The sequence below is a fragment of the Protopterus annectens genome, chromosome 5.part0 (genome assembly GCF_019279795.1).
Source record: "Protopterus annectens isolate FY-2018-M chromosome 5.part0, PAN1.0, whole genome shotgun sequence".
In the NCBI taxonomy this organism is placed as follows: domain Eukaryota; kingdom Metazoa; phylum Chordata; order Ceratodontiformes; family Protopteridae; genus Protopterus; species Protopterus annectens.
The window spans coordinates 490,988,781-491,016,692 of NC_056735.1; the positions used below are offsets into that span (position 1 = coordinate 490,988,781).

The window sequence follows — 27,912 nt, forward strand, 5'->3', positions numbered from 1 at the left end:
GTTTATAGCTATGCAAATAAATCTGAATGTCAAAACAAGAATGTATGATGCAACAAGGTAATCAAGCCAATTTTATAGAAAATATAATTTTGCAAGTGGCTTCCTAAATACTTAGCATGAATGTTTACTACTTGGACCTTTTTGCGTCTGAATGCCAGTTAAGTATTTCACCTGATACCATCCATTTTCTTTAACTATATGTCTGAATGGTGATTTGCCTCAGTAAAGGGGATGGCCTCCTTCATACTCATAATAACATGTCAATTATTTAGATACAATGTCTCCTGTTTAGTATTGCTTTGAGTAAATAAATACATTTGGTGAGAAAGCAGAGATTATATAATATATAACAAAATAATCAAACAAATATTGTTTCTTAAAAACAAAGATATATATGAAAGAGCACCCCCACAGAGCAAATGTTCCCATGGTATGGAAGATAGAAATAACAAAATAAAATAAAGTGCATCCACAGGAATAACACACAGCCGTTCTTCAAATGCTCTGATGTTAAACAATCTTGTAATTTCCCAAAGAATGCTGTTGAACACGATACAAGTAAAAACAAAATGCTTTTAATCAAAGGACTTGGTAAGCGCTTTCACCATATAGGCTTCATCAGACTGTATAGTTACAACTAAATGTAAAGGCTTAACTACTTTAACACATAATTGCTTAATTGGTAAAAGAATGACATCATTTCCTATACGTTTGTAACATCAAGTGCTGCTCTTCACACTCATACTCAAACAAATAATAAAATGAAATAAACATATACTAAAACTGTTTCAATGAAGCCAAAATAAAATGAAATAAATTAAAAAATAAAAATAAAAGGAAACTTCTAATGCATATAATAAAGTATCAGAGCCAAATCATACATCTTAAATAAAAATAAAAACTATATAAAATGAATATCTATAAACCCTACTAATGGAACTCAGAAACACAATTCAATTGATACAATAGTTAAATATAGTAATACATTTCATTCAATAAAAACATATGCGTAATTCATCTAACCGCTTTTAATCTCCTGTTGTGTAATATAGGTTTTAAGGGCACCTTATCATTGAGTCCTGATTTTTTGTCCACTCTACACCTAATGATCCATCTCACCTCACAGCCTTCAGTGTAATTCGTAATGTCTACACCCCGTATACTGGGGGTGATGACCTATAATACCGAAAACTTAAAGAAGTGTGTTAATCCTGAAGTTGATGTGTGTCTCGCTAGTGCATTGTGTTCAGACCCAATATGTGTGTGATAAATATGCTCCCTAATCCTTTCCCTGAATTTCCTGTTAGTTTTACCTATATAGAAAGCACTGCAGGACACACATCTAGCATTCTTTGGGAAATTACAAGATTGTTTAACATCAGAGCATTTGAAGAACGGCTGTGTGTTGTTCATGTGGATGCATTTTATTTTATTTTAAATATTGTTTCTTAACAAGGTATGTTTAAATGTTAATCAATTCTAAATAAATATTCCAACTTCGTCAAAATTTTAAATAATACATACATTGTTACTTAACTATTACACCTTTAACTCATTAGTTCCATTCCCAACCTCAAACCACCAAGACATTTACTATTATTTATATTCCACTTTTTTTTTCTCTTCCTTCCTTTGCTTTCTCCCTTGTGTTTCCCCTTCCTTCTTTCCTTAGTTGTAATAGTAACCATCAACATTTCTGTTATGGTTACTTGAAACAGAATATATCATAGATATGACAGTTACAGCCACTATGTAGGTGTGAATACATTTCTTTAGTACACAACTAATTCCCCAGTAACATAGCCGTATATAAACTGTAGCTTTTCACACAAACATACCATTCAAATGCATAATATCAAAGCACCAGTTGAATCAGCAGACCAGTCAGCATACAGCTCAACAAACCATTGTAATAACATTTTCCATCAAAAAGCAATTATGTTTACAAATAAATAAGCTGGAGACTAAATATCTGATGTACTATAGAGCTCCATTTAAATGTTTCTGTAGTACGTGATCTTTCATGAACAGGCAAGCTTATTTTTTATAATATTTACTTTTAAAAGATTTAAAAACATTTCTTTTGAGTTTATACTGAAGAAAAACTTTACATACTTGTGTCTTAGCTTCTTTCTGTGCTGAATTCCCATTTCCTTATAATATTAATGGCACCATGTTCTCTTGATCGCAGAGTCATACAGTCATAGGTCAGAGTTCACTGGATTGAAGTGCACATAATGCTGAAGCCAGATAAAACTGCCGTGCATTAGAATGGCTCAAGACCTGAATTCTCGAGCCCAAAAAGCTACTCTGATGGTTCTAGTGGGAAAATGAGTGGGTATTTTCCACTTTTTGTTAATTAGTCAGGTCTTGAGCAAGAAATGGCATTTCAAGTGATGGCAAGGTTTCCTTATGTATGCAGCTTCACAATTTGAAACCAACGAGGTCTGTAATCTACTTCCTGCCCACATATTACCCCAATAACAGGACCAAAGAGTTTTTAAAGAAATAATATGCATAGTAAACCTTGTAAATATAATAAAGACAGAAATCAACATTCAATAAAATAATAAGAAAAAAATGCTCTTACAAACCTTCTGTTTTTTCTTTTTTAAATTAAATACCTACTGTACAGAAACTATCAAAACAATGAGCCCCTTAGCTTGATAAGCCAAGCCAGCAATGCATCAATGTCAGATATCACCACACAAAAATAACCCGGTCCTCTTTATGTAGCAAAAATTATCAGGATAAGTTATACTAAAGAAAATTTGTTTTTTAGCTTCTTTTTTTCCTGTGGTTTTCCAGGAGTTATCTGCCATTCTTTTCATTGAGGAGTTCACCCACTCCATTTCTTCAATTTTATCCAGTACTTTATTTGATTTTATGAATGCCAGTGCAGAATCCAAGTCCTCAAAGATTCTAGGACCATCTTGCAAAAAAATCTTTAGTCTAGCCTGGAATAGAGGATGAGTTTTAACTTGAGCTTTTTTAAGTTCTTTAATTGGGTTCCTATTGTATTGTCGAAACTCAGTTTACGCGAATACAAAATCATCGACATGTATTGTGTGAAATACATAATCGTTGAACGTGTGAAATTAGAAATTTCAAAGTGTTTTGGTTGGCCCTTCTGTGGTATAGCTCCGTAAGGTAAGTGTGCAATAGTTACGGACCTTAGAGTTAAGGTGCAGGTTAATGTAAGTGCATAGATAGGTAATGTGTGTAAGATTTAGTGTAGTGTTAGAAGTAGGGTTTTGTTAATGTATTTATGTGTATTATTTATTTTGTTTGGGTATATCTCCGTAGGGGAAGTGTGCGGTAGTTACGGACCTTAGGGTTAGGGAGGGGTTAAGGATAGTGCATAGATAGTTGTGTATGTGGGGTCTATTGTAGGGTTAGAAGTTGAGTTTTGGTGCTTTACTCTAGGGTTAGGAGTAGGGTTTGGTTAGTGTATGTATGTGGTTTATTTATTTTGTTTGGGTAGGTAGTATGTAGTGGGTGGTGGGGTTGGCTGACTATAAACGTTCGATATTTTAAATGTCATGGTTTAGTGCGTTCGGTATTTTTGCCATTCGAGTAATATGTGTTGCTGTTTTGGTATTCAGTGTAATGGATTTTCGTTGATTTAATATAGACCCCTTTAATTAATGGTAGGAAAAGCTTTCTTTTAGCAATAACCATCGAGGAATAGTAATTGTCAAAACATATGATACTATCATCTATTTTAATAGGTGCCTTAGTCCAAGCTGATTTAAGGACCATTTCTTTGTCATGCGATGACAGGAATCTCACAATAACAGATCTAGCTGAGGTGTTTTTGTTAGTTTTAGAGGATGCTAAAGATCTATGAATTCTTTCGATGCCATAGGATAGAGCTTTAGGTAAGTCAGGTACTTCAGATAGCCAAGATATTAAAAAGCTTACCATGTTGTTGCCTTCAATATTGTCTTGGAAGACCAAAGATTCTGATATTATTCCTGTTTTCTAGGTCATCCACTTTTGTTTGAAGTAAGGTATTCTGCTTCAGTAGGACATCTATATTATTTGCTCCTTCCTGTAATCTACAATACATATCACTTAAAGCTTCTTCAATTCCTGTCATTTGTGTTTTTCGCTGTTGAAGGTCTTCATGAATAATCTCCTGCTGTTTAGAGCATTTTTCCTTAAAATTGTCCAACTTTAAGTCCATTTTATCTATTTTGGTTATAATTCCTGGCTCTTTGTAAGTAAGGATTCTAGTTCTTTTTTAAGAGTTGTTTCTTGCTGGTTAGCCTTGGAGAAGCTCATTTTCAAGATCATTGATGAGTAAAGTATTCAGATGTATTTTTTGACAGGGAAAAAAACTAAATTCAACATATTTTTTAAATACAATCCTAGAAAATACTAAATAGTATCATATTACTTAAAAATATTGTTAGGATTGTTTTTGAATAAAAAATCCTATCATAAAAAGATTGACTTGGCAGAGCTGAAAAAAAAATGCTGCTATCTATAGCACATCCTACATCCTGGCCACGCCCTTCAATAACAGCTATTTTCAATTTGCAACTGTTCTCCATAATATTTTTATTACATGGTGTTAAACTGTTTTTATGTATTTCATACCATCATTTTGTTTTTTTGTATGTTTGGATTGTTAGATATGATTTTTTTTTTCCTGTTAATTTTTTTTCTTGTAATATATTGCTTGGGATAGTGTTGTTTACTATTAAAATGAGTAAACACCAGAAAAAAAAAGAACAGATTTGTTAGAGCAATTGCATTGGATTGCTACTACTGAAATAAAGACACTGGTGGTTAACAGATATAAATTACAGAACATTCATTATAAATCAGGATTGCATTCTTGACAATCCAAATTCAGAGAAGTTTGAAACAGAAGTACAGCAGTTATTATATCAAGTCAAAAGGCATGTCACATTCAAAAACACTGCCTGTACATTAGTAACTCAACAGTTAAAATATTGCCGTACATTCATAACCCTATAGTTAAAACACTGTCTGTACATTAATTGCCCCACAGTTAAAACACTGTCTGTATATCAGTAGCCCTACAGTTAAAACACTGCCTGTATATTAATAACCCACAGTTAAAACACTACCTGTGCAGTAATAGCCCCACAGTTAAAACACTGCTTGTAAATTAATAACCCCACAGTTAAAACACTGCCTGTACATTAGTAGCCCCACAGTTAAAACATTGCCTGTACATTAATAACCCGACAGTTAAAACAGTGACTGTGCATTAATAACCCCACAGTTAAAACACTACCTGTACACTAAAAACCTCACAGTTAAAACACTGCCTGCACATTAATAGCTCCACAATTAAAACACCGTCCTTACATTAATACCCCCACAGTTAAAACACTTGCCTGTACATTAATAACCCCACTGTTAAAACACTGCCTGTACATTAATAACTAACCACAGTCTCCTTCCACCCACATCAGTAATATTGAGGTTGCCTATGTGTAAAGTATTGTGACATTGTAAAAATGGCCATTCAGACCAATACATGTTTATCATTTTTAATTCTCCAAACCATGACTGTTTTCATGCTACACTGCATTCAGTTTTTGTAAGTACAAATTACAAATCTCTCTTTAAACTTAAGCCACGGATACTTGTATGGATAATCATCCCTCTGAGTTGTTGAAAAGTATAGTTAAGTCTGTTGGCTATTCATTTTCACTTTTCATCAATTGCATTATCAAAGAGAGCTATGCCCCTGCTACTTAGAAACAGGATGTTGTGGCATTGCAGTGTTGTGGCCATTCTGTTAGTTTGAATAAGTACCATGACATAGTGCTTCTGTCTTTGTTCTCGAGAATCTTAGAAAACAGTGCGCACTGTCAACTAATGTAACATCTCTCTGGACCCGAAAGCACTTGACACAGGGGCACAGGTTATGGAGCATGTAACCATAAGGTGGAGGCAGTCCTGCCAGACCACAGTTTTAGTCAGTTTTCAGAAATCACTCCGTAGCTATCCCGAGTGCCAACTCATCTTTAATATCAGACATGCTCGTTCAAACAAGTTCTCTTATTGAAATATCTAGGACTAGTCCTCGATCCCTGTATCAATCTGTCCCTGCATGTCAATACAATAAAGGCAAAATAAATCAATGGCACACTCTAAGGCTGTCATCAAATTTTACAACATCTTACTCCATTCCTGGAATATAACTCCCAGAAAACACTCAAAACTCCTCAAACTCTCTCTGCAACAAAGCCTAATGCTTCAAGCTACTCTCCCAAAAATTAACACCATTGTGGTACTCTATTTCATTCCATTTGGTTCACAATTCAGAAAAGTGGTGACCTATTACTCTTCTGCATGATCTACGAAACCATTTTTAGTGAATCCACCTCACGCACACACACCCTTAGTCACAGGGTCTCCATCAGAGAAACACTGTATTGGCTGCTCTCCTAATTCAGCAATACCCAAGTTATAAACAGGTCTGGATATTTTCTTTCATCCACACAGCAAGCTTTCTTCATAATCGCACCCAAACTGGAAGCTACACTCGTCACAGAGCTTCATGTAATCACTGTCTTCTCAGAACTGAGCTAGTCTTCGGCCTAAATAGTAGAGCCTCATACAAATGCTTCATCCACTCTCTGGTGACATAAATCTTGCCATCCCTCTGTCTTTGCTCCCTCCTGTCTCCAATCTGTGACTGCTTAACTCTATCCCCAATTAATTTCCTGTCCTCCTACAACTCTAATCACCATTTCCTTCCTTAATGTTCCCCTTCACTTTAGGCCTAACCCTGTACTGTATACATTATGTAAATTCTTGTGTATCCAGTAGGCTATCGTATTGTACTATTTACATAGTTTTCACTACTTGGCAGTGCTGCTTTACTTGTTTTCCATAACGCTGGGGCTGGGTTGAAATGGATCTCCTATGGGTCAGTCCACTATCTGGGTAAATAAACTTAATAAAGGAAAAAATAAATAACTAATTAAAAAATAAAACTTGTGTGTCAAGCATATCTCAGTGGCCACAGTGGTATGGATCTTTAACACAGAGGAACAGTAAAGTGTAAACCTTGCTAAAAATTTCTGCTTCTTCATGTTTCTGTATAATTTATAAAATAGTTTACTTACAAAATAAATAGAATTTAACAGATGTTTGCAATGTTTATCTCAAAACAGGATCACTGAAGAAAAAAGAATGCTTAACTGTTGAGAGGCAGCCTGAAACAATTGCTGAAGAAGATTTAGAAATTGAAAATGATGCATCATCTAATATTAAACGTAAAGCAACTAAGAGCAATTCCAAATGGAAAAGGTAAACTTTTGGCTATGTTGCATTGATTTTTTTAATTCTGTTTATTTAAGTAGGCTGGCCCTAAGGGCCCCTTTTCTATTGTGACCCATTTACATTAAGTAAAGGTATAACACAAAATACAAGATTACTGTTAAAAATAAAGTATAAAAAGTAATTAACACTGAATATAGTACAGTGAATTTGCATGGCAAAAAAAATATAGAAAAGCAGTTAGAATGAAAATATATTGATCAGTCAAGAGTTGTCTTTTGTTTGATAAGGGACAATTCCCCCTTTTCAATATATATTCTAAACATGAAGTGCATTAAGCTCCCTTAACAGAAATTATGTATGCACATCTAATGGAAACAAAGTATAATGCAACATGCCAGACCATCAATGTAAAATGCCTGTGAAACCCTTCCTTTGGTACCTATGGATAACATGCCATATACCTATCCTCCTTTAATTTGTTATTAATTTTTTATATATAGGAAAATTATATAGGAAAAAATCTGGTACAATATGCACTTAAGTCTGTAAATTATTTCCTTATGAGTAAATGTGACTCACTGATAAATCTGACCCTGGTACATGCCAAAGTCAGTAAAGAGAATTTTAATGTCAGCATTTTTCTTTTGACAAAAAGTTCAAGATTCTGAAGAAGTATACATGACCTTTACTTCAGACATAATGGCAAGTCAGTGGAGATGCATTTTGGAAATAGAATGTATTTTTCATCCTGAAAAGGACTCATATTCTCATACAATGTAACATGTCTATTATTGTCAAATGTCTGTAAAACCCTATATTTAATAGTTGTGCAGACAGGGTCGTATTTCATCTTCATTTGAGATAGCTTTCTAAAAATTATTTGCAGTTGTACATGGACACTGAAGTATAAAATGTGGTTAAGATTGGCATTCTTTCCTTAAGAGCTTAAATGTAGCATGTTGTTGAATTTTCATCAACACAGCATTTCTTGAAGTAAATTCAATGAGTGCATAAACAGCTTGAATGCATTCTGCTACACCTAAATACTTGAAGGTCTATGAAAATACATCTAAGACTGCATATTCTTCCTTAAAGGATTTAAAATGGATGAAATGCTGACTCAGACCCTACTACATTGCTATGAACACTATGGAAAATGTTATTGGTGTCATCATTCCAGTTCAGTCTCAGACTTAGTATATAAGTACAAGGGTAAGTTTGGTGCAAAGGGTTCGCTGCCCCGCAAAAAAATAGTTTTTCATATTTTCGATCACTTTACATTTGCTTACAGTGTTCAATCTTATATATATATATATATATATATATATATATATATATATATATATGTGTGTGTGTGTGTGTGTGTGTGTGCGCTTATATGTATGTGTGTGTGTGTGTGTGTGTGTGTGTGTGTGTGTGTGTGTGTCTGTGTATACAATACAATCACAACTTGGTTCAAATATATTTTGGAGATTCACTGTATTTCTTATTTTGAAAATGAATCATATACTCATGCATAATGGAACCTGAGTACAATACAGTATGTCAAATGGCTGTAAAACATTGCACTTGATAACTGTGCATAATTTATCTTATTTCAGCCCCCTCTGAGGATCCTTAGTAAAACTTTCTAGCAGCTGTACTTGGCCTCTCAAGTGTAAACATTACTTAAGATGGCCATTTTTCACTTAATGATCTAAATGAAGCTCACTGCTAAGTTTGGCAATGAGACTTCTAATAGTCACAGGTGATTTCTTCAGCACAACATTCACAGATGTTTATTGAGGGAATGCATGTAAAGGTTGAATGCAATATGTTATGTGCAAGAACTTGCTGGCTTACCAAAAGAGATAGGGAAATGTTTTGCTCTTGCAGCTGTAACCACATAACTAGGAGACATAACTAAATGAAATGGTAGCTAAGACAGAATTAATGAGAAATAATGCATGAAAAATTAAACACCCTCCAAATTAACACCACCCTAAGTGGTTTTAGTATTACATCCTGCTATTTTCTTTGAAATACTGTAATTTGTGCCCTGTCATTCTTAACTCTAGGCATTCCAAACACGAGAGCCTGACATATACCTTATCTTCAAATGGAGTCCTATGTCCCTGAGATAATTAAGCACTATGTATCTCTGCTGCTCACAAAGAATACATCATACTGCTTCATGTTCACTTCCCCACTTCTGAATTTGAAGTGAGGAATGCAGGCTGTGCACAAAAGCCTCATATTTTATGTCAGCTTAAATTTGTCCTTGCACAGTAGCGGCAAGCAATTCAATTAGGGAAACAGCAGTATTCCACAGCATTGAACTGAAGCACATATGTCATACTTCTAGATAGATTTGGGTCCAAAGCAAGATATCAGTGGCCAAAGCACAAATGCCAAATGTCTGGTAGAAACAGAAGAAGCGTCCTATGATTCCTTGCATAGTATTTTCCATACTCCATTAGCCTATCAGCTAATCTTCCTCAAATAATCTTAAATGGTATGTTAGAAATGAAGCATGACAAATGTAAATGGTATTTTGGAATGGATCTTCATGCAGTAATACTTATGAAAGCATTGCTTTTATTTCCTGATGAAATTATGGGCACACTGTGTACTTCAGGTAAAGGTCACACTGCTGCAGAACATTTCGTCTAAATAATGAAAGAGCCAGCTCTTGATTTTGCTAACTGTGAAGTATAGAGGGCAACATTCATAGCAGACCTTTCAACATCTAGCAAAACCTAGCAATATGTACTCTGGTGGTAGTTCAGTTTGTCTACCTGCTGCTATACTAAGCACTTCTTTAAAAACAGTCCATATGGCTTCTGTGTCTTCAACAAAATGACCATATATAACAATGGTGTATAATAGACATTAGCTGAGCTGGCTGTGATATATGTATACCTGTAGGCGCATAGTAGAACAGGTAATACCCCAGTTATCAACAATGATTGTTTATTACTGCACCAGTAAATATTTTTTTTGTGATACTACCAGGGTTTGTGAGCTGTTTGACAGAGGGCATATGCTGCCTTCTACTGTGATGGCCTGAAAAATGAAAGGTGCACATGGTCCATGATGTAACATCTCTTGAGACACAGATGCCACACACCTGTGTTACAGCACAGCAGGCTTATTATTGCTACACTTTGTGTCTTATTTAGCCATATTTAAAAATCTTGTAGCTTCCACAAGTACAGTATTAGCTGCATGGGGGTGGCTTGTTTTATTCTCCTTTAGCAACTCTTTTTTTGTGAATGATACTGCCATTCCTTTGCAGTCACTGAATCTTTTTTTGAATGTAGCACCTATCACACTTTATTTTTGCCTTAAGCATTTATTTCACTGTCACTGTCTCACACAGTATATAGATTTAAGGAGTTTCCTGGTACTCCACAAAAAAGATACCTAGCAGAAGATGGATGCCAAACAGAGAGAAAACAGATGTGTCAAAGTGATATAGGCTGGCCTTCTAGTTTGTGCTTGCATGGTAAATAGCTTTCAGCAGGTGTGTGGAAGCATAATCTTGACAGTGGCAGATTAATGTGCCAGACTTCAGTGGTGCTACACCAGAATGCCAAAGGTGGAGGTTAACACCTTTCATATTTGTAAAGGTAATATATGACCTGGACCCGTTTTCTGAATGGAACAAAGAACTTTCTATAACATAGTCCCCCACTAGTATGCTCATGCACCTGGGTAGGGGTGACAGTAACATACATTAGATACAAAACTTTTTTGAGTAACATTACTGGCATTATTTTAAACTAATACTGGCTTCTGTTGAAAATGTTTTACTGTGGTAGCCAATTTATTGCATCATCTCCTGACTTTGTACTGTGATCTGGTCATAATTCAGGAGTGCCCATGGTGTTATACCTATTTATCATATGTATCCCTAAATATTACAAAATTGTTGATGCTGATTGAAATGGGAATTTGTGTCTGAGGAAGAGGGGGGTAAATAGTTGACAGAAAGATTTACAAACTTATGCAGACTTATTTTATAACTAGATGCCTTTCCAAACTCCAGAATCATAGGTTCATAGGTTCATAGGTGTGTACTAGGCTAATGGCCCTGGAGCGTTTACAAGCCCAGCCCATAGGATTACCCTGGCATCATGCCACCTGACATTAGTTCCCAGTGCCTCTGTCAAGTACAGCCATTTGAGTGATCCCCGGGGAGAATTTTCTGTTTCCCATTCACTCATCAAGATTTCTGTTGAACAGGATCAGTGAGGTGATCTGTTTGACATGTATGGGAAGTCTATTCCATAGCATGGCCAGTCTCTGGGTTTTGAACCTACCCCTCCAGCATGTTCTGTTGATTATGGTAATGAGGTTGAGGTCTCTGGAGTGTGGGGTGTGGAGTGATTGGGATTTCTTTAGATGTAGCATTTCTAACAGAGCTGGGTCAGATATGGCTTTGTAAGTCCAACAGATATCGCCTCTAAGAAGGCGATATGAGACAGAGAATAGTTGTTTTTGAGTCTGTCCATATAGGACAAGTGTTTAAGGTCTAGAATCCTCTTTGTGAGGTACTTTTGCAGCCTCTCCAGTTGTTGCAGGTGTCTAGTGAGGTACATGCCAAATGGGGCATTGTACTCGATGATTGACCTAATGAAGGAAGAGTAGAGGGAGACAATGACCTCTTTCTTCCTGGATGCAAAACCTTTAGTAATGAGATGTGCCACATAGAAGGACTTTCTGACCACAGTGGCAATGTGGTGGTCAAAAGAGAGATTGCTATCATCCTGTGTTCCCAGATCTCTTATAATGCCTTCTGTGTTAAGTGAACTACCATTGATGTGCTAATTCTTGGGAACTGGGTTTTTCCCAAAGGGGATGACAACACATTTTTTGGCATTGAGCATAAGGCCATGGTTCTGACACCAGTCGTTGGTCTCAGTGAGGCCTTTCTGTAGGATGTCAGCATCACTTAGGGAGTTAATAATAGCTCCCAACTTGCAATCATCTGTAAATTTTGTCAACCAGAGTCCCTTTGTGTTGGCCTGGACTTCAGATAAGTAGCTACCAAACAGGAGAGGACCCAGGACTGAACCTTGTGGGACTCCAGTCATGAATGGTCGACAGTCTGACTTGGAGTCAGCTACTTTCACACTATAGGTTCTGTCTGTGAGCCAGTTTGCAACCCACCTAGTGATATAGGGGTTGATGCCTAGCTTACCGAGTTTTTCTATGATTCCTGAGTGGGGAATGGTATCAAAGGCCTTGGCTAGATCAAGGTAGGCTGTGTGAACCACCTTGCCTTCATCCACAGCTCTAGTGATTGGCTCAAAGAAGTCGACTATGTTGAGCAGGGATGATCTTCACTTCACAAAACCAAACTGTGTGGGATCCAGAGTTTAGAGATTTCCTATATCCTTGTTTGTTAGGTCCATGATGATGCATTCCATAGCTTTGCATTTCAGACTCGTTAGGCTAATGGGGCGATAATTCCCAGGGTTTGTAGTTGCTTCTCCTTTGTGGAGTGGGATGACTGTAGCAGTGTGCCATCTGGTAGGCCAAAGCCTGAGGTGAGGCTGTGATTGAACACGGCACACAGGTGAGATGCCAGTTCACTCTGTAGTTCATGTAGAACTCTGCCAGGGATATTGAAAGATCCCATAGAAGCTGTATTCTTGGCCTTGGACAGTGCTGTTTTAACCTGTGCAGCAGTAATACTGGGTGCCTGGCAATCTACTGTTAATGTGATAGGTCCTTTGGGAGGGGGGAGAAGGGTAAAGTTGGCACTGAATCGGTTGGCCAGTATATTGGCAATATCTGTTGGCTCAGTACAGGAGGTACCATTGTGCAGTAGCTCAGAGCAAATCTAAGTATTGCCATGGAGATTCTTTACATAACTATAGAAGGCATTGAGGTTGTCTTTACTATCTGCCCCAATTCTGTTTAGATCGCTAGCTTTAGAGGATTTGATGAGGGATCTCAACTTTTTGTTGAGGCAGATAAGGGAGTTTTTAAAATCTTGGGACTTTACCTTATTCTGCATCAGTTTCCTTCTTCTGTTGTAGAGTTTGTTTATGGTAGGGGGCCACCAAATTGGCTTCCCATTTTTGGAGGAGAGTGTCTTGGTTCTGTTTGTTATGGTGAGATCCATGCATTTGTGTACGTGTTCGTATAGTGCATTGGTATATGATTCAGTGGTCATGCAAGCTATTCTCCATTTGCATGGATGCAGTGAAGTTAGCTAACTCTGCTTTTAGGAGCCCAAAGTTAGCTTTGGAGAAGTGTTTCATGGTGGTTACCTTTGGGGGGGGGGGTGGATTTCCAAGGTAATTAGTTTGTGATCAGATTTAACCAGGGAGGAGTTGACTATTGGTGTTGAGCAATGGTCACCCATTTTAATAATGACCAGATCAAGGATGTTGCTACCTCTAGTGGGGGTAAAAACAAGCTGGTCCAGGGCATTGGAATTAATGAATTCCAGGAAACATTGGGCAAGTATATTGGTACATGAGTAGTTTTCCCAGTTAATGGAGGGGTAGTTGAAGTCACACAGTATGAGAGTGTTAGGATGGACCCTAATATTCTCCAAGGTGCTTTGGAATTTGGAGTGTGAGTCTTGGGACATGGTCGGGGACCTATATCAGGCTACAAACTGAATCTCTGTCTTACCCAATGTTAGCTGCACCTGAAGTATCTCTGATGCCTTATGTTGTCAGGCCAAATTTGAACAAGAGATTAGAATCATTTTCAGAGCAGCAGTAAATCATCAGTAACTAATACCCTTATCACACTGTAATTCTGCTGTCCGTACTAATAGTTTTCCTAAGTACACCATCCGGAGGTTTCAAGGTTAAAGCACATAAATCAGAGGATTGGGTGCACCCCTGCCTCATACTACTTCCAAGTCTAAATCAAAGTGAGCAATATGGCTGCACTTTAATATACTAGGAGCAAAAGGACTGTAATTACAAGTAGCATAATAAAGATATTTAGGAGTCTGTATGTTTCAATTACTTTAAACAAATGCTCCCACCTAATCAGGCCTGGAAAATTTCTCAATATATATTGCAAGAATCACCAAAGGATAATTAATCTGTTATGTTTCTAGAATTACCTAAGTCGTGCTTCTTAAATTCTCCTAATTTGATAACATTTTGACAAACTTACACAAATCTCTATGTATCAATGCTGGAATCTTCTCTTTTATGCTGAAGAGCGGTAACCCCATAAATGTATACATACATATTCATAAATCCCATTTGACAGACAATTACACTGAAGTTTCAAAATACGGAAAAAAAAAAATCACTTGACTGAAACCCATAATACTGAAATCTTTCAATGCTGAATTTCAGCATACTGAATTGTAAAGCGGATGATATAAAACCAGAATAGGTGGGGGGCTACACCCCCCACTGTAATGTGATCCTGGAGTTAGTATATATAGTTGAGGGTGGGGGGCACAGCTCTCCCATTGTGGTGTGGAGTGGCATTGCCACCCACCTGTTCTCATTTTATATCGTCCACTTTACAATTCAGTATGTTGAAATTTAGCATTGTAAGATTTCAGTATTATGGGTTTCAGTCAAGTGATTTTTCGGTATTTTGAAATTTCAGTCTTAGGTCTGAGTCAAATGAGTTTCAGTCAAATGAAGTTTCTATCATCTGATAGGCATCCGTATATATATATATATATATATATATATATATATATATATATATATATATATAGTATGTATATTTGATCTAGGTTTACACAAGTCTGATAAAGGAGGGTCTTTCCCATGTTTTAAAATTACCATCACAAACCTATTTCCTCAACAGGGGAAGGAGGGAGGTTCTCAATCTATCATGCCATTTGCCACCTGCAGCAGTAGTTCAAATGTACCAAACAGAGTTGTCCTGCAAAAAGCCTGCAAAGTCTGGACTGAGTGTTTTGCCATATTTTAAAGTGCAAATGACCTACTTAATTTAATTTAATTTGATTTAATATAATCAACATAATTCCACCCATGATACTATTATACATCAACTCACTAGGAATAATATCTGCAGGATCATACCACTTTCAAGGAAGTATGAACATCATTATCTCACTCTTAAAAGTAGTCATATGGTTACCAGATAGTGGTCATATTTTGCTTTGTTTTGTCTCAGTCACAATAATTCCCAAAAATCCTGAAAACTAGGTAGTGTTCCAAAGCAACAAGCTTGGAACACTACCCAGTTTTCATGATTTTTGGGAATTATTGTGAATGAGCTCATCAACAAAGTTTTAAGACCACTAGTTTCTGTTTATTTATTTATTTATTTATTTTGTTTGTTTGTCTTTTTGCAGAGTTAAACTAAATTGCACTAGCCATTTTCTATTACAGTCAGTCATCTGAGGCAAACACAGTCATCTATGTGGATAACAATTGTTGTTTGTCTGTGACTTAACATGAATGACTCTATATTTGTTTACTTATGTTAAACAGATAATATTCTAGATTTGCAGGGATAATATGCATTTTTTGGATGAAACACATTGAAATGCATTCCTGTGGCTATAGCTTGTGCGAAACAAGGTTGAAATATATTAATGTTTCCCTTGTTTTAATCACACTCCGACATCTGAGGTATGCATTTATTTATTTATTTTATTTTATTTTAGTTATTATTCATTTATTTGACATTTGTTGACTGGGATAGTCTGACTGGGTTATTGACCTTTTTTAGCAGAGGCCTGGGGAGAAAAGCTCCACAGCATTACATAGAACAAAACAAATTTAATTAATATAACAAAGCTATAGTTCTTAAGACTGAGAAATCACATATAAAAGTAATGTAACAGTTTGTGAACACTGAGTAGAGGGAGAATTTAACAGCATTTGGAAATGATTATATACAAGATAGTTTCTTAGAGACACTGGGAGTGCAAGTCATTAGTATTGTCAAGGCTCCACAGAAAATACAAAGAACAAGAAGTACCACAATACAGATAATCTGTAGTTCTGAAGTGATAGTTTTCAATACATTTTAATAGAACAAATGTTTACAAGACAGTTTCATTTCACACTACTAGAGAAGTAGTTGCTAGTATATTCATTTATGCAGGCAGTGCTAAGTATATTGATTGAGTGCTTACATGACTTTTTGTATCATTGGAATATTATTTTATGTACTGTGAGGGACTGTCTAGGATTTAGTTGTTGTAACCAGTGGTGTATAGTAGATTTTAGATAAGATTTCCAGGAGGAGTATAGTTAGGAAGAGTAAGGAGAGAAGGGGGGATAGAGATGAGAGTTGAGGAGTTGGGTAAAGAGGTGGTTTGTAGGATAGGTGGACAGGAGGGTGAGAGTTTCAAGGAGGGTGTTTGCAGAAGCATGTCCAGGTATTTTTTAGAAAGTCTTTGAGGGCAGTTTTGAATTGTTGAGGGTGATTTATATTCCAGGAGAGGGAAGGAGAGTAGCTGTATAGATTTTGCCATATTGTTCTTTTTGGTTTGTAAATTGTTAGTAGATTTTGGTCAGTGCTTCTAAGTGTCCTGGAAGGGATGTATAGGGATACAAGTGAGGATATAGGATATGTCTGGAAAGAAGGAGGGTTTGTAGAAGATTGAATGTATGATCAGTAGTTGGGAAAGAAGTAGTTGGTGGGGGAATTCTAACCAGTTTAGGTCCCGAGAGGTGACAATGGTGGGATTTATACCTTTGGTTAGCAGCAAATCTGGCAACTTTATTATGGGTGGTTTTGAGTTTAGTTAAGAGAGAGGCATGGATGTTAGTGAGGATTTGTGAACTATAAAAGAGACTAAAGTAGGCATGAGAAAGAGTGATTTGGGACTCATTTAGTTACAATTTCTTTTATTTCTGTAAAGCAGACCTAATTTTTGATGGGTTTTCATAATGCTGTTGTGCACATGAATTTCAAACTTGAGCTGATCATCTCTGGTGACTCCCAGAAGCTTAGTATGTGATTCAGCTGTGATTATGGTATCATTAAGGGATGAGATAGAAAAGAGGGTTTTTGATGATTGAGGGATTTGAGGGATTTGGGAAGAAAGAGCAAGAGTTTGGTCTTTTTTGGATTTAAGATTAGCTGATTATTGGTGAACCAGTTTTCAATAGATTTGAATTTTAATTGAGTGAGGCTGTGCAGATCTGAGAGGTTATCAGAGCAGCATATTGTAGGAGAGAAGATTGTGGACAGCAAATGTATAGTAGAGTAGTAAAGATGTTGAACAATAAGGGACCTAGTATTAATCATTGAGGGACTCCCACCTTGATGGCGAGAGGATAGGTTAGTGAGGAAAGCTATTTAACTGATTGCTGTATGTCAGAGAGGTAACTAGCAAACCAGGAAATAGTTGAGCTAGAGAGATTTAAGTCTTAGAGTTTAGCAAGGAGCAGGGAGTGGGATACTGCATCGAACTCTTTAGATAGGTCTGGGAAGAGACAGGAGAAGAGTTTGTTATTGTCTCTAACTAGTGAGATAGAGATAAGGAAAGAAATAAGGGCTGTACAGGTACTATAGTTAGGACAGAAGTCATGCTGAGTGGAGCTATGTAAGTTTCCTTGAATTAGATAGTCCAAAATGTATGTACACATTTCTCCCGGATTGTTGAGAGAGGGAACAGAATTGCTATAGGTCTATAGTTAGAAAGTTCACTGGCATTTCCTTTTTTATGAATGGGTAAGGTATAGAATCATTTGCAGATAGAGGGTACTTTGGATTCAGTTATAGAGCAGTTAGTAAAAATGGAGATAGGAAAGGCTAGAGAGTTGGCAGTTGTCTTAATGAAGAGTGGAAGAAAGTTGTCAGCAGATGAGAAGCAGGGTTTCAGTTTGAGAAGCAAATGTTTAGATAGCTTGTGGGTACTGTTTTTAGAGAGAAATAGTTGCTTTGTTGGGTATATATTATGATGTTGAAAGACAAGTTCACCGAACGCGTCTTAATCAACATGTAAATATTTACCGTTTCAAATGCCGAACGGTCGGCCGTTTTCCCAGGGGAAAAAATAGTTCGGCTGTACACAAACAAATCAAACTGTGAAACTCTACATAGTGAGGGTCTTCTCCCCCACACCCCCATAACTAAATATACCAACTCCGAGATCACAGTACAGTGGGGAAAAAGGCAAATCCCCAATGACGGCCAAATGATTTTTTCCCCTGGAAAAAAATTCACTGAAGTGGCCATTCGGCATTTCAAAAGGTCGATATTTACATGTCGATAAAGATGTGTTCAGTGAACTCGCCTTTTGACTTTGTAATATAGACCCATTTTGTTTAGGGGAGGTAGGGGGTCAGGAGAGTTTACAGAGTTTGAAGTTTGCATCAGTTTAGTAATGATATCTATGAAATAGGAGTTAAATATCGATGCAGTTTCTTGGGATGTATTATTTGGGCAGAAGTTTGGAGTAGAGGGCTTTCCTGGGTGAAGTATTTGATTTATGGATTTCCAGAATTTTTCGGAGTTAGTTGTGTGTGTGGCTTGGGGTTTACTGTAGAAATTCTTTTTATCCCTATTAATATGTTTTTTAGTAAGGTTTCATAGTTCCTTGTATGCTTGTAGATGGCAGGGGAATTTGTTTTATTCCATGTTTTCCAGGCAATATCTCTTTTATGAATTAGGGAGTGTTTATTTTGTGTTAGCCAGGGGGAACTGAGGCATTTAAATCTAACAGTACATAGGGGGGCAGGAGAGTTTAGAATATTTACAAATATCAAACTAAATTTTTGTACTGCTTCATCAAGAGGTAGATGAGTTAAGATGAACTAGTTCATAGAGGAGAGTGGAGTATTGAGGGTATCCAGATGTAAGTTGGAGAGTCTGTGACATTCTTTGTATTTGTGTGGTCTTGTGTTGTGGGGGGATAATCTGAATACTTTAATTGGTGAGTGGCCACTGAGAAAGTCAGGTATTGATTCAGGAAAATGGTATTTGTGTGGGTTGGATACTAGTATCCAGTCAATAGTTGAACTGGAATTTGTTGGTTTATTCATATGGATGGGAGTGGAGATAAGTTGTGAGAAACTGTGGAAGTTAATAAAAGAGCTGGGGTTGTTTGTGGTGAGTGATAGCCAACTGATGTTGATGTCTCTAAGGATAGTAGTTTCATTGGATATTGAGTGTGACCCAGGAGAGCATTTGTTCTACTAGAGTGATGTTGTCCCCAGGAAGAGTATATATATAATACATCTGTTGTTTAGAGTATTGTGACATACTCAAAAGGTGGCTATTACTGTTGGGCACAGGGGCTATCTGTGGTTGAAAGGAACTGATCCTGCTTTTGTTTCCTCAGGTTAAACAGTGATTAATCTGGTATTGCATCATTAGTGCACATTCCTGTATTTGAAACAAATTTGAAGTATACTACTTTGACCATTATTTTTCCAGCAATCCGACATCTGAGCTTTGCATAGTCAAAAAGCAGCTACATTTGTTTGTATGAAGAATGACTATGGAAAACGAAGACCCAGCTGTTGAGTTTAAGTTAATCAGTCATTAATATGCTTATGCAGGGCTAATGTGCATTTATGTGGCACAGACGGGAATGATTTATAGGTTCGTAGGTTCATAGGTTGGTACTGGGCTATCTGCCCGAATGCATATATTAGCCCAGCCACGTTGTGCAGTATTCACCTCCCCTTTAGTAGTTCCCTAGACCCTTGTACTAGCAGCTAGTACCCTTGGCCTCTATCTAGTAGTGCTGTTGGTGTGATCCCCGGTGTGAACTTTCTGTTACCCATCCACTCATCAAGGTTCCTCTTGAAGAGTGATAGTGAGGAGCTCTGTCTTATGTAGATTGGGACCCTGTTCTATAGTAAGGGAAGTCTCAGCGAAGGGAATCTATCCCTCCAGCATGTTCTATTCATTGTTGTGTTGAGGTTTATATCCCTAGAGCGTGTAGCTTGAGTAGATTTGGTTTGCTAAGATGGAGCATGTTCAACAATTCTGGGTTGGACATGGCTCTGTACGTTAGACAGAGATCGCCTCTGAGAAAGCGGTATGCAACAGAGAACAGTTTTAGCTTTTTCAATCATGCTGCATAGGGCAACTGTTTGAGGCCAGTAATCCTCTTGGTTAGGTACCTCTGTGGTCTCTCCAGCTGCTGGAGATGTCTAGCCAGGTACATTCCAATTGGTGCACTGTACTCAATAATGGGTCTGATGAGGGGCACCATTACATCCTTAGATCTTGATGCGAACCCTTTCGTGATCAGATGGGTCACATAGAAGGATTTTCTAACCACTTTGTCAACATGGTTATCAAAGGAAAGCTGACTATCTACTTGGGTCCCTAGATCCCTTATTTCTTCTTCAGATTTCAGGAGATTACCTCCTATGTTGTAGTTTGCGGGTACTCTGTTTTTTCCAAAGGGGATTACTATGCATTTTTTTGCATTTAGCTTGAGACCATGGCTTTGACACCATGCATCAGTCTCATTTAGGCCTTTCTGGAGGATCTCTATGTCGGCCGGAGACTCTATTATAGCACCCAGTTTGCAGTCGTCCGCAAACTTAGTCAGCCACAGCCCTTCTGTGCTTGCCTGTACTTCTGAGAAGTATATGCCAAACAGGAGGGGCCCCAGGACAGAGCCCTGAGGCACACTGCTCATTACTGGTCTAAATTTGGACATAGATCCCGTTACTCTTACTTTATGGGATCTGTCTGAGAGCCAGTTTGCGATCCATCTTGTGACGTAAGGGTTTATGCCCAGGCTGGTGAGCTTATCAATAATACCTGAATGGGGAATGGTGTCAAATGATTTAGCAAGGTCAAGGTAAGCCGTGTGTACCTCCTTTCCCTTATCTATAGCCTGAGTAACTGTCTCAAAGAAATCCACCAGGTTCAGGAGGCATGATCTGCCCTTGACAAAGCCGAACTGTGTGGGGTCCAGCGACTGGAGGTTCCCAATCTCTCCATTTATGAGTTCCATAATGATTCACTCCATAGCGTTACAGATCAGAGTGGTCAGGCTTATTGGTCGGTAGTTCCCAGGGTCAGTTGTGGCCCCACCCTTGTGTAGTGGGACCATGGTTGCCATGCGCCATTCTATGGTCACATATCCTGTGGAGAGGCTGAGACTGAACAGGGTATTCGGGGTTAATTCCTTTTGGAGCTCGCATATGACACAGCCCGGGACACCATCTGGTCCCATGGAGGCAGTGTTTTTAGCTTTAGATAGAGCCTTGTTAACCAACGTATCAGTAATAATTGGACTTACACAATCCCCTGGAATGGTAATAGGCCCTGTAGGTGGTGAGGGGGAGGGGGAATTTGCACTGAACCGGTCAGCCAAGATGTTGGCAATGTCAGAAGAGTCAGTGTATTTTGTTCCATTTTGTACTAGCTCAGAACAGACCTGAGCGTTGCCATTTAGGTTTTTGACATAGCCATAGAAGGCCTTATGGTTATCCTTGGCAACTTTCTTTTCAAAATTAGCTTTAGTTGACTTGATGAGGGCCCTCAATTTCTTACTAATGCTGATCAGGGATGATTTGTCTACTTGAGATTTGGCCTTTTTTTGTATAAGTCTCCTCCTTTTATTGTAAAGTCTGCATATGGCCGGGGTCCACCAGACTGGTTTCTTCTTGCTTGAGGAAGGAGTCTTGGTTTTATTTGGGATAGCACGGTCCATGCAATCCTGAAGATGCATATAGAGTGCCTTGGTGTAGGATTCTGCATCCTGGATATCATTATCCTTCTGCAAGGGAATAGTAAAGCTTTCCACTTCGGATGCAAGTAGTTTGAAGTTTGCTTTGGAAAGGTTTTTGACTATGGTTTCTTTGACTGGGGGAGGTGGAGGGGTGAGGATGTCCAGGGTTATCAGTTTGTGGTCGGATCTGACCAAGGAGGGAGTGATAACGGGTGTGGTACAATGGGCGCCCATATTTATGATGATTAAATCCAATATGTTGTCCCCTCTAGTGGGGGAATATACTAGTTGTTCAAGGGCATTTGAATTTATAAATTCTATGAATCGCTGAGCATAGGAGTTGGAACATTGGTAGTTTTTCCAGTCTATACCAGGGTAGTTGAAATCACCCAAGATTGTGGTGTTGGGTAGGACCTTTATATTTTCCAATGTCTCAAGGAATGCATTTACTCTGGCCATTTTTAAAAATCACAGTATGATATCTCAGGTGAGTAAACATAGCCAGTAAAGTAGCTGTGACTGATGGGGATGGAGGCCATCTATGCATGAAAGTGGCTTAACTTGCTGTTGTTTTCTCACAGTTACTCAGTCACTAAATTGGCTTGCCACAAGCAGCACCACAAAATATATTGTATTCACTAAAATATGTTTAAACTTGATCTCTTATGACTTATGCGTGTGCTTACTTGGCACAGTGGTGGGCTGCCATGTATACAAGAGTCATTAGTTAACCATCATTTTTTTTTCATTTTGTATCATGGACAGACATAAGAACTGTGCACAGTAAGTGGATGCCTTTGTTGGTCAGGGCAGATTGTGCATGAATGTAACTGATCATTGGCGCAGTGGTAGTGTTGCTGTCTCACAGCAGTTGCTTTTCTGGTTGCATTCTTGGTTTGTTGTCCCTTGTGTGTGGAATCTGCATATCCTTCTTGTCTGCATTTTATCCAAATGCTCTGCTTTCCTCCCACAACCCAAAGACATGCTGTAGGCAGACTGGTGTTTGTGTGAGCATGTGTGGGAGGGGGTATCTGTCTTGCAGCTTGTCAGTGTGAGCATATGTGTTCAAGTATAAAAACGGAGAATATTGCTGATTTCTATCTCTGATCACTTGCAATATTAGGGAGGCACACGTGGTTGCTGTCAGATATATATATATATATATATATATATATATATATATATATATATATATATATATATATATATATATATATATATATATATGTAAACAAAGTGTCTCCTTACCCCTACCTTCAAAAAATCCCCTGCTTAATTCAGTCACCCCTGCTCAGAGATATACACAGAAATTGGTAAAGCCAGCATTTTTTCCGGCTAGCAGTAAAAATAACAGTTAGCAAGTAGTATTCTTTAAAAAAAAAAAATGACTAAAATGTTTTGCAGTACATGCATCTTTCAGAAATTCTAGGAGCCTGGTGCACCCCAGACTCCCTTGCTATATAAGGGGATTTTGAGATAAGTTTAGTAGGGAGGCTGTGTTTTATATTCACATCTAGTATCTTTATCATTCACCACTAAACCCTTCTGAACCCACACTCTCTAACTTCATTTTGGATTAGTAATGCAAATAAGAAATGTAAAAGGAAGGCTGAGGAATGCGGAGAGAGGAGAGAGGAAGACAAAAGAGATGGAAAGAGAGGAAGCAAGGAGAGAGAAGGAATGAAGAGGGAAGCATGCTTTCTTTACTTCACTTTAATATATATTGCAACTCAACCTAGTCACTGCTGAGTCCACTTGTATGTGTAGCTCAGCTTAGCTGCTACTAAAACCAGCTGTTGCCTTACTTCCTCTGTCATGTTGTGCTTGCAGCTACACCTTTTTGTAAGTGCAGCTGCTGTTTGTCTTGTTTGATATTTTGTCCAAACTGCTTATATTTTATGTATATTTTAATGCTCTGTGGTGCTCTGTTATTTTACAAATCTCTGCACTTTAAGTACTCTGATCATATTTTTTATCTTTTATGTCTTTCACTTGTATTTGCCTAATTGACTTGGGTCATGACTGTAAATGGCCTTCATATAAGTCCTCTTATGTGCTTAATAAATGTTAAGTAAACAAGCTAGCAAATAAACAAATAAGTAAATAAAAAAAGAAAGACACTTTTGTGGGGGCTGGTGGGCAGAGGATCTGTGTGGTCACGATTTCCTTAATTTGCCTTAGAATCAAACCTAAGAGGTGTGCAAAGAAAGTTGTTATAGTTGGTCTAGTGACAGTGTACTGTCTGAGAACTAAAACATAGACTGCATTACAGTCTAAAGTATATTTTCACCTTTCTCACAATCAAGCACCAGACTTGCACAAAAGTGACTACCTTTTGGGGTAGGGCTAAGTAGGCACCCTATGTATTTATAGGACATCCCAACCCCATATGCAAAAACAACAAAAAAATTAGGAAAAAGGTGGGTGATGGCTAGATCAAGGATAGATGAAGGATCGCACTACTGTGGAGAAAAGGACATTTATCTTTTATTTGCCTTTTTCTGATTGTTGGGCAAATGAACTGTCAGACAGATAAACTGTTGGGCAAATGAACTGTCAGGCAATTGGGCTGCCTGAAAGTTCTGTGGGGCAAGTGAACTGTCAGGAAATTTCGGCAAATGAACTGTCAGGCAAATGAAGGTGACCCATATATATATATATATATATATATATATATATATATATATATATATATATATATATATATATATATATATATATATATATATATATATATACACACAGACAGACATGCACACACACACACACACACACACACACACACACACACACACACACACACACACACACACACACACACACACACACACATACCATGGTCCTGCACAATGGATGGAGTTTCCAACTGCCTTTCTGAAATCACACACACACACATAAACACACACTGAATATGATTAAAACTCCGTAAATCAGTACTCTCTTTAACCCAAATCCAGCCCTCCCTAGTAGTTCTTCATCTTCATTCATTTCTTAAAACAAGAATGATATTGATCTTCGTGGTTCAACATGAGCACAACAACACTGGAAGGTTTTAATCAGACTGTCGACCTTTTGTCTTTTAATAAACAGTAGTAGTATTAAGTCCAGATAATTGTTCATCAGCATTCTGTTGTCTTATGTAATAAAACATTTACAATGTTCAGGACTATAATGCTCAAGTATATCACATTTTCAAGGATGTTCCTGGTGCACTGTTTTTTCAGCCCTCTTCTGAGCTTTTTTTTTTTTTTTTTTTAATTAATTTGGCTATGGATTTATTTTATAAATTGAGAAATCTGGCTGGATTTGAAAAATGAAATTTAACAGCAAACAATGTAACAGAAACAATCCCTCTCAGTCGAAAAAATCAGTCTGCACCAAGCTGCACATTAATAACTCCAAAATACCACACACGCAGCAGTTTGTATGTATTTTTTTACTTGTTTTATATACCTTATTTTTCAGCCACTTTGGCATTCTTTTTTTGCACATACTAGCCCTGGCACTTTGTGACAGTTGGCTGTAGCACCTCTGACTCTAGCTTTGACCTCCACATTCAGACTTCCCTTCTCCCCTAACACACTTTGCAGATAAGATGTTAACCTTTTCCACTATTTCCCTTCTATCTCTTCCTCCATTTTTCTCTTGTGACGACTGTCTTGGTTACACTCAGATTTATCCCCACTGCCTTTAGTTTAGAATTCCAGACCACTATAATTTAAGTTCCTGTTCAGAGTCTACTTGTAGTGCCACATCAACTGCATATAGCAGTTTTGCTGATCTGTGTCCTTTGACTTGTTTGGTGATGTAGTCCATCACCAGTTTAAACAGCAGTTGACTCAGAGCTTAACTCTGATGCTTACCCATTCCCACTGAGATTCCCTCTGTGAGTCTTAACAGTGTTCATAACTTGTACCATTGGATCCTTATACATAGCTTGCACTAATTCTGCCAGTGTTTCAGGGATTATGTACCATTGCTGGAATGCCCAAACCAGCTTTCTTGGAACCTTGTCATATGCTTTCTTCAAGTTCAGTCTTTCCACTTCTATCATCTCCAACTTCTGCACTGTATATCTCACTGCAAACATTAGGAAAGTTGTGCTGCAACCTGATCTGAATTTGAATTACTCATTTCCCATGTTGCTTTTTATTACTCTAACTATTCATAGGTTCATAGGCTAATAAGACAATACTAGGCTATTGGCCTAGAGGCCCTTATAAGCCTAGCCAAAAATTTTGTCCATGTTCCCACAAAGAAAGTAACTGTTTCCCCTGTTGGGATCCCTGGGGTGTATATTCTGTTTCCCATCCAGTCATCCAGGTTCCTCTTAAAGAGGGTTAATGTGGTACTCTGCTTGACATGTTGAGGAGTGTATTCCACAGATGGGGGAGTTTTTAGGACACTAATCTATCCTGCAAATAAGTTCTATTAATGTCACAAACCAGGTTGAGGCCTTGCGTGTGGTTTGTGCAAGTGGAGCTTGACTTACGAATATGCAGAAACTCCATCAAGGCTGGGTCTGAGATGGCCTTGTATGCCAGACAGAGGTCACCTCTGAGTAGTCTGCATGAGACTGAGTAGAGGGACAGGGCTTTTAGCCTATCGGTATAGGATAGGTGTTTGAGACCCTGGATTTTCCTGGTCAGGAACCTCTGTGGTCTCTCCAGCTGCTGCATGTGCTTGGCAAGGTACATGCCAAAGGGGACACTGTACTCCATAATGGGTCTGATAAGGGAATAGTACAGGGATGTTGTGATCTCCTTGTTCCTGGATGAAATACCCTTACTTATGAGGTGGGCCATGTAGAAAGCCTTCTGTACAATGGAGACAACAAGGTGGTCAAAAGTCAGGTTGCTATCAACTTGGATGTCCAAGTTTATCATGACTTATTGCATGCTTAGTACATTGTTATTAATGTAATAATTAACGGGGACACCATTTTCTCCATAGGGGATAATGATGCTTTTCTTGGCATTCAGTTTGAGGCCATACGTCTGGCACCAGTCATTAGTTTGGGTAAGGCCCTCATGGAAGATGTTCACATCACTAGTGGAATTTAAGACAGCACCCAGCTTGCAGTCATCTGCAAACTTGGTCAGCCAAAGACCACTGGTTTTGGCTTGCACCTCAAAAAAGTATATCCCAAACAATACAGGCCCCAAGACCGATCCTTTGAGTACACCGCTTGTTACAGGTCTACTACTGGAGGTGGCATCCCCTATTTTGACTGAGTGGATTCTATCAATGAGCCAGTTAGCTACTCATCTGGTAACATATGGGTTGATGCCTAGCTGGGAGAGTTTATCTATTATGCCCAGGTGGGGAATAGTTTTGAAGGCTTTGGCTAGGTCAAGGTAGGTGGTGTGCACCATCTTCCCCTCGTCCATGGCTTAGCTGACTGTTTTGAAGAAGTTGAACAAGTTTAACAGGGATGATCCCCCATTGATAAAACCAGACTGTGTAAGGTCAAGCATTTGGAGGTTGCCAATGTCCTTCTTTATAAGGTCCACAGTAATGCAGCTGGTTAGGCTGATGGGCCTATAATTACCTGGGTCAGTGGATGCTCCAGCTTTGTGTAGAGGGATGACAGTGGCTGTCCTCCATTCAGCTGGGACAAACCTGGTGCTCAGGCTTTAGTTGATGGTTTTTAGCCTAATGGTGCTGAGAGCTCCTGCCTGAGTTCATACAGGATGCAGCCAGGGATGTTGTCAGGTCTCATGGATGCTGTATTTTTTTTCATTTGACAGGGCATTAAAGATCTGGTTCCTGATGATGAGGGGAGGAGGTCAGGTGCTGGGGATGTTCTGGTTTACTGATGGGGGGACAGGAGGGGAGTTTTCACTAAACCTGCCTGCCAGCAGGTTGGCTATATCTATGGCTTTTGTGTATGTGGTGTTCTTGACCACCATTTCAGAGCAGATTTGGGTGCTACCTTTGAGAATGTGGACATATGTGAAAAAGGCCTTGTGATTGTCCTTAGTGTATGTGGCCAGTTTGGACTCCAAGTTAGGCTTAGAGGATTTCAC

The 27,912-nt window shown here is 38.2% G+C and overlaps 1 protein-coding gene across 7 annotated transcripts in view; it reads left to right on the forward strand.

The window, feature by feature from the left end:
- SYTL5 (synaptotagmin like 5) overlaps positions 1 to 27,912 on the forward strand; it is a 2,413,062-nt gene that overhangs the window by 1,797,626 nt on the left and 587,524 nt on the right. For all 7 annotated transcript variants that reach the window (XM_044072411.1, XM_044072417.1, XM_044072414.1 and 4 more), the window contains one exon: positions 7,167 to 7,302. In XM_044072411.1, the coding sequence (XP_043928346.1) occupies positions 7,167 to 7,302 (136 nt within the window). The remainder of the gene's footprint in view (positions 1 to 7,166; positions 7,303 to 27,912) is intronic.